The sequence below is a fragment of the Canis aureus genome, chromosome 28 (genome assembly GCF_053574225.1).
Source record: "Canis aureus isolate CA01 chromosome 28, VMU_Caureus_v.1.0, whole genome shotgun sequence".
NCBI classification, from domain to species: Eukaryota; Metazoa; Chordata; class Mammalia; order Carnivora; family Canidae; genus Canis; species Canis aureus.
The window spans coordinates 8,160,521-8,177,570 of record NC_135638.1 but is presented as its reverse complement, the minus strand read 5'-3'; the positions used below and the strand labels follow the sequence as shown (position 1 = coordinate 8,177,570).

Genomic DNA, 17,050 nt, shown 5'->3' with positions numbered 1-17,050 from the left:
GGAACGTGTTTAGTGTGCTTCTTAACCATACTCCTCAAATGGAGTAGTGAAGTGAGAATCTAGGCCAGCGTGCAAACATGTAGGAGGTGCGTGCAGGGCCCTGGTGGGAGAGGGCAGGGACAGGGCTTGATATTAGCTGAACAGTACGTTTTCCATTCATGGGTATTCAAATGAGTTGGTGGGGGAGGAAGAAACTACTGTCCCCAACCCCTTCTTGCCTGGGCGATTCCTATTGTTACCTTTATCACTCTCACTTCCCAATACTGACTGTTGAATAGTCACTGTTGCTCTCTAGGGCAAGTTAGTATAATAATGAGTGGCTCATCTATCCTAGCAGCCAAAAACAGGATTTGAAGCTTACTCAAGCATCTTCTGCCTACATCTTTGGGCAAGTTCAATTTCCTAATGCTTTCTCATCTAAAAAAATGAGGGAACAATGCAAACCTCATAGAATCATTAGAATATTTAAGTGAGTTGAAATGCCTAAAATGCCTAATTTAGTATCAGCAACTGTTAGGTGTAAGATAGTGCTGGTTCCCTTCTCCCTGAAGGATACTAGGACCCATTCTTTTGAAGACGAAGTGCCATTTTTTTTTTCTCCCTTGCAAAGTCTTTTCCATTTTATCAATCTAGTCACCTGGGATGCCTTCTATCCTCTATTTTCAGGTCCTTTAATTTCATGCCTGAACTATTTCAATAGTCTCTTAACTTGTCTCTGATCTCCAGGTTCTTCGTTCACTGTTGCCAAACTAATCTCTCTAAGGTGTCATTCTGACCCTGTCATTCTGCTGCTTTAAAATATTTAAAGAATTTCTAAACAGACACAATTTCTGACATTCAAAACTGCTTGCTAACATGGCAGACCAATCCTCCCCCGAATATGAAATACCCAGCATTTGTTTCTTAGTATCTGTAAATGCCAGGTGCTTTGCATGCATTTTCTCTAATCCATACAACAATACAGCAAGACAGGCATTATTATTCCCATTTTACAAGTAGGAAATGGAGGTTCAGACGGGTTTAAGGACTGGCTAAAATTCAGCAGCTGGAAGGCAAGGGAGTCTGGGCTCACATCTGGTTTTATTTCCCTGTAGTCACCACACACTACTTCCCAAGCAATTGTACCCTCACCCTATCCTGTCTGTATACCTACATTTCACATGTTTCCAATTATTTGATTACATGCTGGCATTCTACTACAAGGTATGGGCTCTTAGCATAAAGGGACGATGTCTTTTTCTTTTCAGTGTCTCTTAGCACTTGCCCAGTACAAAAAGGGACACTCAGTGAAGAAAATATATTGAATGAACACATCAATTAATTAGAGATGAAAAGGAAGGTGGGCTTTCAGAGAAGGGGTAACCTGAGCGCTTTGAAAATGAGGAAGATACTAAAAGGTGTGAAAGTAGTGTGTGAGAATCAGATGGGAGGGTAGAGATGAAAACCAGCCCACATTTCAAGGTATACCTTGTTTTTTCTTTTGCTTTCACAGCAATATCTTATACTACAGAGATTTAGGTGTTTTCCCCATATAAAACTACTGTATATTTTTTAGTTGCATAAATTATGAATTTTGCCTTTCCTCATGTTGTCTTCTGTACTTAGTAATCATTGTGAAATGAATTAGTGTTTAATTCTCAGTGGACTTTATATGAACCAATGACTTTATTACTTAACGGTAGAGCTGGCTGTGAAAACACAGATAAGTCTTTAGTACCCAATTAAAACACTCAAGGTCTAATTCTGACCATATACAGCATAGTCTCATTCAAGGTTGGGTATTTAAATTTCTCTGTGCGTGTATGTGTGTGCGTGTGTGTGTGCGTGCATGTGTACGATATCAATTCCACTTGGGTGGCTAAGAAATAATGAGTGCATTCATTTCCGCATTTAGGATTTACAAATGTGTTTATAAAGAACAATTTCATATCAGAGAGCAAGTGAATGAAAAAGTTTAAGCAAATGAATTTAATCAGTCTGGTGACTCAAATTTGAAAAACAAAAAACAAAAAATAAAAACAGAATAGTTAAGCCCAAAGGGAACTCTAATAAAAGGCAAACTTGTTTTAAGGTATTAAAAATATGTAATGAAAGCCCCCCACACACATACCTATTAGTAGGCTGCTGTGTTTCAGCAGTTTCTCTGCAGATGCCTATATTTTTGCATTTTTCAAGGATTTGAGTTTCCCTTGTGGTAGAGAATTGTCAATAAACCCTTTCACCATTCTTTGCAGTTCAGCGGCACAATGATTAGTGGAATAAGTAAGGCACAACCGCTCTTAGAAAACAATCCATATTTTAATATTAGTCAAGGAGAGAAATGTTGGCATTAACCTTAACTGAAAAGCAATTCCCTGGCCTTGTTGACATAGTTGATGATAAATAAAGGGCAAAGAAACAAATGTAAAAAATATCAGCTAATGAAAGAAACAGCAATAGTGGAAGTAAAGGATAGATTGCATGTTTATTTGGGACCTGGTAATTCAATCTCAGTCTGGAGTTTAGATTATTGATTATTTTATATCAGAGCATCAGAGGAAGGTAAAGCACCATGAAGCACTAATGGTTATTTATCGGGATTGTAAAAATGATTTTGGTTATTTTATTAGGCAAGTTCCCATTCTCTTTATGAGAGGTAGTACATGTCTGCATTGCTCCATAATTGGTTTCAGCTGCTAGCCATCTGACAAAGTTAATTATTACATGTCTGTGTCGTGGTCCTAGGAGAGGTTCCAATATCTACCAAATTTAGTGTGCAGCAGTTCTACTAGGTAGTAAAAGAATGAAATCTTTATGCTTCCTTTATGCAAGAAACATGATCAATTTCTACTATGGACACAGTGGAATTTATCTTTTCATTTAAAATATTATTATTTTTCCCCTCCAATTGCAAGCTACGATGATGATCTTTTTTTATTATTTTTTTAAATTTTTATTTAAATTCCAGTTGGTTAACATACAGCAGAATATTAGTTTCGGGTGTACGACATAGTGGATCCAACACTGCCGTACAACCCCTCCGTGTGACACCTTTCATGACAAGTGCACTCCTTAATCTCCATCACCTATTTAATATAAATGTGTTGTTTTGTTACTGGTCTCAGATTTCGTGGTGGAAGGATTTGTCAATTCTTAATACAGTTGTCGGTGAGTGTGTGTGTGTGTGTGTGTGTGTGTGTGTGTATTTCAAAAAGGAAATATAACAAATCTAAATATAGCAAATCACAGTTGCCACTTAAAAGAAATAAGGAAAACCATTACCAGACAACCCTGGGAAAATAAAAATTCCACAAACAAGTTAGGATGACCACATAATTTCTCAAATGCAGACACTTTTGAAAGTCAAAGGAGATTTTATTCATATTAGGTTAAGCTACATGAAAATTGTTATATATATATTTGTATATATATATACAAAGAAAACAAAGAACATCCTAAACAAATTGGGATATGCATATACCTTACATTTCCTCCTAGAAATGTTTTAATTCCCAAAGCAGGGCAGATATTTATATCAGATACACAGTCATATTCGGCTTGGTGTTATGACCTGACTGTCCAATATGCGAATGAAAGCTGTCAGTTACCACTGGGCACCTCTCTGCAATTAGTGTCAATTTATAAATGGCAAACTTGCCTACACTTCTTGTCATACTTTTATATAGTCCCAGCTCTAGGTTAAAGCAAATAGCTTTTCTTTGCTTGTGGGCTGTGTCTCTCTTTGCATACATATTTCTTCTTTTAATATTCCCCTTCGTCTGCCCATATCCACTCACCATATACACTGTCCCTGGGTCAGCCTTCACACATTCTCCATTGAAACTTTTGTGCCCACTTGCCAAAGGAACGGGCTAAGTGATTGGCTATACAATCTATCTATTAAATTAATTTATACTGTAATACTAATGAATAATTCAAACCTAATTTGTTGTTCTACCTAGATGGAAAATTTTCTTATTAATAGAACTCTTGAATAGCCTACAGCAAAGCAGGGGTGAGCCCAGTGATGTTGAACACTGTAGGTGAAGGCATTTTTTTCCCTATCTTCATAACAAATCTTATAGACATTTGACTACTAATGTATTGCAGACTTTCAATCAATTGTTCTTTCATGTTCCTAACAGTATAGTACATGGAACTGTTATATTTCAGCCAACCTAATAATAAGAGATTCTAAGCTCTCATATCACATCCAGAGTGTTGCTTTAATATCATCATAAATTGACTGCTCTAATTATGACTAATTATGTTTTTCTTTCCATATCTTACTATGAATGATTTCTATATCTTAAAAATAATTCCCAAGTGGAACTTCTTGAAGATATGAACCAGAAAAATGTAGTCCCTAAAGTTCCAAATAAGATGATGTATTAGTTTACTAGGGTTGCTAAAACAAAGCACCATAAAACAAGGTGGCTTAAACAACAGAAAATTGTTTTTTCTTATTTCTGGAGATTTAGTAGTCTGACACAAGGTCTTAGCATTGCTGGTTTTTGTGAAGCCTCTTTCTTTGGCTTGTAGATGGCTGTCTTCTCCTTGTATCTTTACTTAGTCTTCCCTCTGTGTGTCAGTATCTTAATCTCCTCTGCTAGGATACCAGTCATATTGCATTAGGGGCCACCCTAATGACTTGACTGAATTACCTCTTGAAAGACCCTATCTCTCAACACAGTCACATTCTGAGGTATGGGTAGTTAGGATTTCAGCATATGAATTGGTGGGGGGGGGGCGGAGGGAACACAACACAATTCAGCTCAAAATACAGGGTATCAGTCTTACTATTCTTTTCAATGAACTCCATAACTTGGTTTGAAAATACATCATATTTCATTTCCAAATCCAGTTTTCAGAAACAGACAAACCCTTTCTGAAATATTAATAGTCAGGATTATTTTAAGGCAGAAAGCACCACCAGCCAATTCTCCGTTAATGAATAGACAATGTACCTAAAGTCATTTAAAGATCTATTTTGATATCCTTAAAAATTATTTTTCTGTGAAAAATTATTCTAATAAACCAATATAAATTTTACATATCCAGTGTATTTTCCAGTTGATATTTGACTCACAGCAAGAGAGGAAGCATAGTACAGTAGAAAGAACTTTGGTTAAAGGGAGTCCTAGATTTAAAAGCTACCTCTAAGACATTTAGTTATAGCTTGACCTGTAACTAAGCTAAGTTTTAGTTTCCTAATTAATAAAATGAGGATAATTGTTTTTACTTCAAGAAGTTGTTTTGCGAATTAAATCAGATGAATTGAAATCCTTAATTTTGCAGCCATTCAAATAATGCTAGTCTCTTTCTCTTATTTATTTCATCTAATTTGGGTGGTATTCAATTGGTACTTGCATACTGAAAACCCAAACAGCTTCCAAAAGGTAACTCTCTTTAAAATAAGCTATAACATAGGCCTTCAGAGTATCTGGCTCAGCATGCACAAAAATAATAGCCTGTAATATAGAGAACATAAATGTATTTTATTATTTCTCCCCTGAAAAGCAGAAAGCATTGCCTTTTTTTAGTTTTAAAATCTGAGAGGAGAAAACCCGAGGTCAGGGCAACCGATATACAGATCATCAATAAGGAAATTAAGGACAAAGAAATTGCAATTTGAAAACATCACCCAGCAGCCCATATAAAAGCATAATCCTACTAGAATGATCACAATCACATAAATTCTCCTGGAGGTGATGTGACCAAAATTTAAGGAAATGGTCATTTCTGTATATTAATAAATGAACAACTGGACCTTTATGGGGTGCGGTCCCCGTCACGTCACATGTTTAACAGGTTGAAGAGTTGAGAAAAAAGTACCTACAATACAGTGATTGGTGCCCACATCCACTTCTGAGGATCGACATAAAATCCCATGCCAAGGAAATGTAGCGTGAAGCACGTGAACTTCATCTCTGCCGTTGCCTATACTCTGGAGGATCTATCCTGTAATTGCTACAGAGCTGTAAGAGGATGCTGGTCAGAAAAGAAAACATTGTTTGAGTTAGAATATAAAATTTGAGTACCTATGTTGTCCACAAAAAAACATTGCCAAGGGAAAGATTATGGTTTTCTTATATTTCTCTTTCAATTTATCATCCAACATAGTAATTTTTATTTATAAACATCTGAAATCTGCCTTTACAGGCAGTTACAGTTGCTTAATGTTGGAAATTACACATAATATGGCCTAAGCTGTGTCTAAATAACTCACTGAAATAAGTTCTTTGTTTGCATGATGCTCTACAATGTCGTTTTATGTAAGGTTCCTTTTTTGTTTTCTGGGGGTTTTGTTTGTTTGTTTGGTTTCAATTTACTGCTGTTAAGACACATGGGGATTTCAAAACAAAAGAAACTTAGGAGGCAAAAAATGTGCAATTTATTTCAGCAGAGCAAACAGAACTTCTAACAGTTGATAAAAATGCATTCATCCCTTTTAAATGTGTTTTCAAAACAAGGCTTTTGCCTTCAATTTCTACTAAACCAAATAAAAGTAACTCAAGCTTTTTTTGAAAATATTTGAAAAATTCTAGAAAAATGCTGTAACTTACTTGTGTGCATATTCCTGAAGGGCAAAAGGCAATCTTTTATCTCTGAATTCATAGTCTAACCGGAGTAGAATATAGGGAGTGTTTAATGTTTGTTAATTTACTTCAGTGCTGTGTTAAAAATAATAACATTTAAAGTCATTCAATTAGATTTACATTCCAATGCACATAATCTGATATGCATAGTAAAAGACTTAATAATTGTTGAATTCTTTACCATTTCCCAAAAGTAGTAAATATGAAGCAACCAATGCATCAAAATTAACATTAGAGTGCTTCAGTTATAAGTCAACTTATGACTGGATTAACCTCACAAGTTAAAACAATTTACAAGAAAAGATCATCAATATTTCATTATTCAAATTTAAAATACAATAATTTATTTCCTACAAAAATGATTGAAAGGCCATTTTGCTATTCATGTATAACAGCACTTTACTGAAAACATTTCTTGTTCATTCTTTGATTAATCCTACCATCTGGAGAAAAGCAGTCACAAATGACCTTCATAATTAACAGGTAACCCAAATATGGTAAAATGCTTAACATTTAAGTCCTAAAATCACTGGATTTCTATTGTTGTTTCAGTAACTAGCATAGTAAGATTATTGATAGAACACACGCGCACACACATAGTATTGATAAAACAGATCCTCAAACCCTAGAAAACAAGAAAAATAATTTTGGGTCAATTAATACATTACCTCCTTTTGTATCTTTCTCTTGTTCTTTGATCTGGGAACAATAACAGCAAATCTTTTTGTTCCATTACTTTATCCTTTCAGAGTTTCTTTGTTTTTAATTCCATTTTGGTATTTTAAGAGAATACCTAGCAACACATGGATTATGAATTCATGCTTTCATTACATAAATATTTATTAAAAGCTTACCATATGCTATTGTAGGCACCACATAAGTAAGCATACACACATACAATTTTACTTATTGTTTTAAGTTTGTTTACATGTGGCTTGACACCTACCTATGTCTGTGTATTTCTTTGCTAACACAACAAGACCATAAATTTCTGTAGAGAAGGAAAAGGATTCTCTTCTTTAATTTTTTTGGTAGCTACTCTTGAGCATATGGCATTGCAATTGAAGATGATAATTGTTTAAGTTAGAATTACACCAAGGAAACAGAAATACCTGAATCCCTTAACTCACTTATTTCTCCTCTCAACGTGCCTGAGAAAATAAGGCAAAACATTCTTTGTTACTTGTAAGGGCTTTGGTGTCAAACCATGGACAATGCCACATGCCCTGTGATACCCCCTTCCCTACACTAAGTGGGCCTTAGAGGGGGATATGTGCCGTTTTCACACCAAAACCCAGATGTTATTTTGAGGTCCTAGGTCCATGGAGACCTAAGAGCTGCCACCCAGAGGAGAGAACCAAAGCAAAGGAGTGAGTGAATACAGGACAAAGACAGCCCCTAATTCCTAGAAAGGAGTTCCTTTCGGCTGCCGGAGCTAGATTTTCATAAGCCAGTAAGATGAACAGAAAGGAAATGAAAGTTCTCCTTCAGGAGAATCTACATAAGCCAAGTGAAAAATCCATAAGGACCAATATGATCTTTAAATAATCTCAGTGACTACAACCACTAGCATAGTAGCCAATAATAATCTTTTTTTTTTTTTTAGAGATTTTATTTATTTATTCATGAGAGAGACAGAGAGAGAGAGAGAGAGAGAGAGAGAGAGGCAAAGACATAGGCAGAGGGAGAAGCAGGCTCCCTGCAGGGAGCCCCATGTGGGACTCGATCCTTGGTCTCCAGGATCAGGCCCTGAGCCGAAGGCAGATGCGCTTAACCGCTGAGCCACCAGGTGTCCCAATAATCTTAAATATTGCCATTTCATAGCTGTTAACTCTTCCTCGAGAGCAAGAGTTCCTGAGGCCCCAGTATGCACTGCTTGGTTGAAATAGCAAAGGATGAAGAGAAGAGCCTTGGAAGTTCTCCTTCCTAAGGTTCAGTAATTACAAAATTCATAGTATAAGAAGAAGAGATAGCATAAACTTAATAAGTTCAACTACTCCACTTTCTTAAAGGTCCCTTATAGATCTATGACTATATAGAAATGTACACCTCAAATCTAATTCTTTCACCCCTCAAGATTTATTGCTTGGATATACTATAATAATTTAACATTTCCTCGTATATTCTCTATGCCTGGTTCAGTTTGCCAGGTTCCACTCACTTACCTTGGAAGAATTTGGAAGATTATTCAGAATTCCTCACACTCTCTTGGCAGGATAAATGAAATGATAAAATAAAAGTAAAAATATGTGATAGTGTTTTTTATAAAGTTAAAAAGTGGAGGGGCAAACCATTCAATATATGACCAAACTGTACCTAAGTACCTTCCTGAAACTACACCAGTTACTTGTACTTTCATGCTCCCTTTAGTTTCTGACCTTTCTGGTTTAAAATTACGAATTAGTGTTAATACAAAAAACAATTTTTTTAATTTTTACTGAAAACAAGATGATTCTGTATGAGGCATTCCCTTTTAAGTTGTCAGTCTTCTCCAAAGTGGTTCTATCAATTCATATTTCTCACTGCACATCCCTACAAGTTCCACATCCTTGGAATCACTTGCTGTCACTGATATATTTTTTAATGTTTTTATCACCAACTCGTGAGTGAGTAGTGATCTCATCGTGATTTTTATTTCCATATTTCTGATTACTAGTGAGGTAAAGCATAGTATTACGTGCTTATTGGCCACTTGAATATTCCATATTTAACGAGGCTGTTGAAATCTCTTGCCCATTTTTCTAAAAAATTTACTCGCCTATCTTTTCTTATTAAACAAAAAGTAGTCTCTATATGTTCTGAACATATACCCTTTATGAATTATCTATGTTGCAATTATATTTTCACTCACTTAATGACAGGTTTTTTTTCAAAGATTTTATTTGTTTATTCATTCATGAGAAACACAGAGAGGACAGAGAGAGAGGCAGAGACACAGGCAGAGGGAGAAGCAGGCTCCATGCAGGGAGCCTGACGTGGGACTTGATCCCAGGTCTCCAGGATCACGCCCTGGACTTAAGCAGCGCTAAACCGCTGAGCCACCTGGGCTGCCCTTAATGACAGTTTTTGATGAGCAGGAGTTCCTAAATGTTATGTAGCCTAATTTATTAGAGTTTTGTACATGGTTTTTGTTTCTTGTATCCCTTAAGAAAAATTTTTATACACCAAATTCATAAAGATATTATCTTGTTATAGTCTAAAAATATTTTTTTCTTTCACATTTAAACCTGGAATCCAATTAAAATTGAATTTGGCATATGATATGAAGTAGATATTATTTCATCTTTTCCCATAAAGGACCATGAGCCATTTATAAAATTGTCTTTCATTTGTTTGGACTTCATTTTAAATATTTTCTTCTGGTTTATCTCCTAATTCATTAATTCTTCATTCTATCTAATCTGCTATTAATTTAAAACTTTGGTAATTGTATTTTTTAGTTACAGAATTCACAGTTTGGTTTTTTTCTTTCACTTTCCAGTTCTCTGCCAAATTTTCTAATTTGGCACTTAATTCCCTGAAGGCATCAGACCTTTTATTATTTTAAATGCCATGACTCAAAAGTTCATTATTTGTGTCTCCTGTGGGTTGTTCCTATTGTCTTTTTTAATCTTGCTTTTTCAGTTTTATCTTTTACTTTTAGATTATTTATTTATTTATTCATGAGAGACACACGAGAGAGAGGGGCATGGACACAGGCTGAGGGAGAAGCAGGCTCCGTGAAGGGAGCCCAATGCGGGACTCGATCCCGGGTCTCCAGGACCTCGCCCTGGGCTGAAGGTGGTGCTAAACCGCTGAGCCACCCAGAGCTGCCCTTTTTCAGTTTTATCTTGTCTTCTACTATGCCTGGTTAAATGAACATTAAAATAAAAATTGTAAAACTGATTAGGAGCTCTAGTATCTTCCTCACAATTGGGTTTCTATTGTTTTGTTTTATTATATTTTATCTTCTTCTTGAAATCTAGGCTACAGGCAATAGCCATCTCCAATGATCACCTCACCTCTATTGAACAAAATATTCAAAGTTGGGTTGGGTTGTTTTCTGTTTGTTGCTCTTTCAACTTGAGGCGGTTTGTTAAAGATTGTATTTATTTATTTAAGAAAGAGAGAGCATGAGCAGGGGAGAGGGGCAGAGAGAGAGGCAGAAGCAGACTCCCCGCTGAGCAGGGAGCCTGATGCGGGGCTCAACCCCAGGACCCTGGGATCACCACCTGAGCCAAAGGCAGACTCGCTTAACTGACTGTGCTACCCAAGCGCCCATAACTTGAGGCCTTTTGAAGTCATTCTAATCGAAAGCCTAAGATGTTTATCTGGACCCACGCTTTTTTGTGAATCTTGAACTCTCCGTAAGAGTTTCCCAGTCTGTGTCCCAAGTTCTGCTTGGCTTCTCTGGCTCTTTGATGATGCTTTGAGAATGATCTTACTTTATAGAGAAAATTGCCCCTAAACTAGAGTGAATTATCTAGATTTCTCTTCTTTTCCAGATCTCGGCCTACAATTACTTACTATGTGATTTCTTACGTATGATTTTCAAATAATTGTTTCCTTTCTATGTATCTTGAGCCTTTGTAGTTTCTTTCACAGGAATGTTGATCCATATGACTTTAGACCACCATTGCCAGAAATGCAATCTTCATCATTGATTGTTTTTTCCTTTTCACATTCTACATGTAATCCTGATGGCTTCACCTAAAAACATTCTCTCAAAATAATAACTTCTTATTGTAAAAATATTCCAAGTTTCCAGCATCATTTTTTTTCCTCCACATTCTACAGCTTTCTTCATATCCTACAGGAATCCAATAAGAAGTCCTATTGGGTACCTAAACATGTATCCCGAATGTGTTCAAGTCTTATTACCTCCATTATTATAATGTACCAAGCCTACATGACCTCTTGCCTGCATTACAATAGACTCCCCTCCGGTCTCATGGTTTTTATTCTTGCTATTTCAAAACTTATTTGGCACACAATGACCAGAGAGATAATGTTTAAACATAAGTTAGATAAGAATACCTTCCTGTTCAGATTCCTCTAATGACCTGTCATTTATTCAGAGCAAAAACAAATCTTATGGTCAGCAAGACTCTATATGATCTGACCTCTGTTTATTTCCCTGACCTTCTCTCCTGATGTTTTCCTCATCACTCATCCTGCTTGAACTGTCGGCTGTCTGGTCCTCACAGTGTTTCTTGAATATGCATAGTTGTTTCCCTCTCAAGGCCTTTAAATTTGCTGTTCCCTCTGCCTGGAGTTTGTTTCATCTATCTCCATAGGTCTCATTCCCTCACTTTAATCAAGTTTCTTGCTCAGATGTCATTTTCTCAGTGAGAACTTTCTGGACTGCATTATAACATCTTCTTCCCATATGCACCCTAGTTACCTTGTTTTATGTTTCTTTAGAATACTTCACTGCTTTTATGAACTTACTTAAATTTATTTTTGTCATATAAAACTCTTGGATTCTTTGTGGTGCATAATGGTAGCCACCAAAAGTAGTGACAAGAAAATGAAGTGCTCCTTCATCACCTTACTATGACAGTATAATGAAAGGATTTTTAGACCAAATTCTGCCGCTTAGCCAAAGATTTATTAAACATTTACTTGCAAGCAAGTGCCAAAATTATTTATAAATTGTTCTGTAAAACACTGAAGTGCCAGTTCTATATTCTCTTAGGTATTCTGATATCTAAGTTTTATGAAAGGCTCATCTTAGGCAGACAAGATTACTTTTAAGCAAGATTAGTTACTCTTATTGTTAGCATCGGGCAAGTAGAAATCTACCCAATCAGAGGTTAGACAAAAGACCATTTATGGACCACGTTTTTGGCCTCCTCTCTAAGGCAAACACACAGAGTTCGCTGTATTCTTATGCCCAGAGTATACGAATGTGGGTTTCTAAAATATTTTAGCCCAACCAAACATCTTGAATACCTTTAATTTCATCAATAAGAGCCTGAAGTATTTATGAAGATATCAATAACGAAACCCCTGCTAGTAATTGCCTCTATACTTTGTATTTCTTCTAACAATTCCTGGAGTATAATATTTCATCTGCAGCACAGCCTGCTCTAGCATTAAGGCTAGCACATACAAAATATGACACTGTCCATTTCAACTTTAAAAAAGTATAGGGATCCCTGGGTGGCGCAGCAGTTTGGCGCCTACCTTTGGCCCAGGGCGCGATCCTGGAGACCCGGGATCGAATCCCACGTCGGGCTCCCGGTACATGGAGCCTGCTTCTCCCTCTGCCTATGTCTCTGCCTCTCTCTCTCTCTCTGTGTGACTATCATAAATAAATAAATAAATAAATAAATAAATAAATAAAAAATAAAATAAAATAAAAAATAAAAAAGTATAGACATTATAGTAACTACATAAAAGTACATTATATGTTTCCTTGTTTAGTTACACTAAAAATAAACGCCTTGAGATCAAGCCTTTAGCTGGTTTGCTTATTTTTTATTCTCCAGCTCCTATAACAATGTCTAGCACATGGCAAACATGCAATGTTTCATGAAAGAAAGTACGAATGAATGGATTAACTGATAAATGCATAGATTATAGAGACAGAACTTAGGTTAAATTTAAATAAAATAATTATATTCCACAGATACTTCTTAAGTAAACCTTGACAGTTAATCATTCACCACCTAGGTAAAACTTGACTCTGTACTTTTAAGTTGTTTTTCTTTGCTATCGTTAACAAAATATTCAGTAGTGGTAGCCTCCTGGAAAGACTTTTGTCTTTATATCTTATTTTTTTAAAGCTTGTGATGATTTTTCTTATCACACTTCTGATTTAAACACTTGCTCGCAAATCTCTACTTTTAGAAGTGTTTTATTTATCTCTAGTGTTTAAAAGTCCAGAAAGAAATGTCCTTTTTATATTGTCAGTATTTTCTTTTACGAAGTTCTTTTAAAGTATGACCACTGAGGAAATGATTAGAAAAGATACTGCATAAAGAATATCATTTCTGGATGTGATATTCTAGGATCGATAAAATGCCGTCTTAGTAAACATTGACCACTACTACTTTACTTCACTCCAACTTCATTCCTCCAGATTTGCTAAAATGCATTTGAAGGTTAATATGGGTTCAAATAACTATATTCTATTTCAAAATGTGATTATGCTCAAAATCTCTGTAAGTCACCTAAAGAAATGAGAACTTCCTCTGCATCCCTAATTTGAAAGACTACCAATACAACTTATATACAGCGAAAACAGTAGGCTAGTTTTCTCACATGGGAATTTTCACATCAAATCCTCAGGATTTATTCATTTTATTGTAAGTTCAAGAATCTCCTATTTTAACATTATCATGGAAGGAAATGGTGCTCTGTATTTAGTAAACAGGCAATCTAAATATATTCCAAAAATGAAATAGATATTTGTATTTTTCTTATCATCTTGTGATTTCCCACTTATAAATAATTTTGTCACATTTTGATAATGTTTTGAAAATCCTATGCAATTAACCATTTTAGATATCAAGATCGCTTCCAGTACCTTTGATAATTATTTCTTCTGGTTTTATATTTTTTCGACCTGGAGCTTGGTGTCCAGGAGTATCCTCACATTCCTTTTAAACATAAATTTCCATCATTGTCCAATAGATGGCCTAGTAAAACTTTCAGTGACAAAGAATATCATTCACCCAGTTCTCCTAATATAAGCTGAGTTCTTGGGGGTTTGGAGATAGTGAGCACTACATCTCTAAGCACTTAAGTGCTCTGATGACCTTTAAAACCATTAGCACTGAGAAATTTTATTGCCTTCTTGAGGACTTGGTGAGCTTTTCATCAGTTTGGTACAGAGCTTACCATTTTGCTCGGTCATTTTTTATTGACTCTTTTGCTGGACCAGGGGCACCAAAACTCATCCAAGTTTATAAGAAGCCATTTCCAAATCTATATCAAAAACCAAGACTACCTAACATCTTGCTTTTTGGGGGCATAATAGCTGATGTTACATAAAACTGAAATAAAATAACTGGTACAGGATTAGGTTATATAATGGCTGTCTCACATATAAGAATTCCCATAAAACTTAACCAGTTCATATACATGCAAAATTATGATGTTAGAAGTCACCATAGCAGTTACCTTGAGAAAGAGGGAAGTGACTGGAACCATACATTGAGAATAGTTTCAAGGTACTGCTAAGGTTCTGTTTCTTGATCTGTATGTAGGTTACATAGGTGTTTTCATTTTGCAAAACTCCACTGAATTCTTATGATTTGTGCACATTTTTCAGTATATGTAATGATCTCATTAAATACTCATTTTAGATGTTGATGGAAGAGTAACCAAGAATTTGAAGAAAAATATGAATGCACTTATGGATGGCCTCATTAATTATTGGAAAATGCACAAAATACATTTAGGGAAGTAATTACAGACTTATAGAATACAATAATAGTCTGCCCAGAGAATATAGGCAAGAATGTAATAATTTTGTATGGTGATAGATTGGTAACTAGACTTATTGGGGGATGATTTCATAATGCATAAAAATATCAAATCGCTCTGATGTACACCTCAAACTAATAGGATATTGGGTGTTAATTTACTTCAATAAAAAAAAAAAAGAGAATATGATAGTCTTCCCAGTACACAAATTTAGGAAACCTATGTAATCTGATAAAGGAAAATCAAGGAAATGTCCTTAACTATATAGATTCCTGGCCTTCTGCTTCAGTCATTTTAGCTTCATTATAGTTTTTGTTTACACTGGTATATTTTTAAGAATTGATAGATACCCTCTATCAGCTTTGGATTTTTCCATTACATTGTGCAAAGAGGTGCTCTGGCTGTCGAAATTCTCTCTGTCTCTCTGATATGATCTTTGTGTTTTCATTCTCTGACAACTCCAATTTTCCTAGGAGATCAGCATTCTCTCTAAATGTGGGGGAAAGGGGGGGGGTTGAAAGCCCAATATTGCAAAGTTTTTATTTGGAATTTGAACTGAAATAATTCTTCTTTTAAAAAAAAAAGATTTATTTATTTTAAAGAGAGAGAGAGAGAGAGAAATCAAGGGAGAGGGGCAGAGGGAGAGGGAGAAGGAAAGAGAATCCCAAGCAGGATATCCCCCACGCGCCCCCACCAGCACAGAGCATGACACAGGAACCTATCCCAGGGCCCTGAGATCATGACCTGAACCAAAGTCAAGAGTCAGCCACTTAACCAACTGAGCCACCTAGGCACCCCTGACCTAATTTTTCTTAAAGCAGAAAGTGGTGACACAATCATATTTTCAGGATAACATTACATTTTCCCTATAACAATCATATCACAATATTGCCCAACAAATTACTACTACGTGGGTGTATAACTGTTTAAACACTTGATGCCTGATACTGTGTGAACTGCATTTTTATGTATCACCGAACTACTTGCTCAATAAATCCCACTTTTATGACCCTCAGAGTTTCAGTTACAATACATTCTTTCTATATTTACTAAGTACATTTATCTAAAGATAGAAATAGGAGAAGGTGTATGAGAAAAGCAGCCTAATGTCACTAACTGGTGCATGGTTTAAAATGGAGCTATGCAGCTCACCGAGGCAATGAGAAAACCCTTTATCTGTGTTCTAACACAGGGAAATGTGAAACTGTAGTCAAAGCTTTGAAAAGGAAGTGTCTAGGTGGAAGTCTCCATTGCACACACCACATAACACTTCTTCCTTCAACTTCTGTAACACAGTTATTTAAATTCACTGCTCAGGGAGTCACTTGTGCTGTCTAGACTAATAAAATTATGTCAGAAAAATCGAAAACACATCTCTGCTTTGAAAAGAAACCTACAGGACTAGAACTCACTTCCTCTCAAAAGCACATCTGGGAAAACTTACATGAATTATTTTAGACTCAGCTCTGTATCCTCTCCTCTGTGAAGCTTTTTTCATTTATGCAAAGGCAGATGGAGTACCTGCTTCCTGAGTTCAATTAGTACCTTCCATGCTATGTTTTTGTGTTGAGGAACTTTTTATACTATCTTATCAGATTTGTTTTCATATCTGCCTGCCTTTGTGGGCTCTGAATTCAGATAAAATTGTGATCAAGAATGGTGGATTTATGTATAATCAGTGTCTGTAAAGTGCCCCCCCCAATTCAGATAAAATTGTGATCAAGAATGGTGGATTTATGTATAATCAGTGTCTGTAAAGTGCCCCCCCCAATTCAGATAAAATTGTGATCAAGAATGGTGGATTTATGTATAATCAGTGTCTGTAAAGTGCCCCCCCCCAAAAAAGAGGCAGTTGAACCAATTAACAAGTAAATGAATAATGACCAATGCCAGCTTGCAGGAAAAGTCTATCACAGACTTCAAGATTTATTGGCATCCAATAGTGCATTTAACATAAAGAATTCACAACAAACAGAAGATAAAAAAATCATCTTTGTCTCTCCTCCATTTTAATAGTTAGACAATAAATATATTTCCATTTTAAAATTCATAAAGCT

The 17,050-nt window shown here is 35.7% G+C and overlaps 1 protein-coding gene across 4 annotated transcripts in view; it reads right to left on the bottom strand.

Annotated features, from left to right (window-relative positions):
* Positions 1-3,314: 3,314 nt before the first annotated feature.
* The window catches only part of LOC144300374 (uncharacterized), a 168,194-nt gene continuing 154,458 nt past the window's right edge, over positions 3,315-17,050 (bottom strand). The window contains exons 1-3 of one of the 4 annotated variants that reach the window (XR_013366984.1): positions 7,247-8,127; positions 6,546-6,653; positions 4,917-5,970 (exon numbers count right to left, since the gene is read on the bottom strand). Coding sequence is in view for 1 of the 4 variants with exons in the window: in XM_077876329.1 (XP_077732455.1) it covers positions 5,936-5,970 (35 nt within the window). In the remaining 3 variants the exon portion in view is untranslated. Of the gene's footprint in view, positions 3,577-4,916; positions 5,971-6,545; positions 8,128-17,050 lie in introns of those variants that run through there. The other 3 variants (XR_013366982.1, XR_013366983.1, XM_077876329.1) reach the window with 3 other exon arrangements.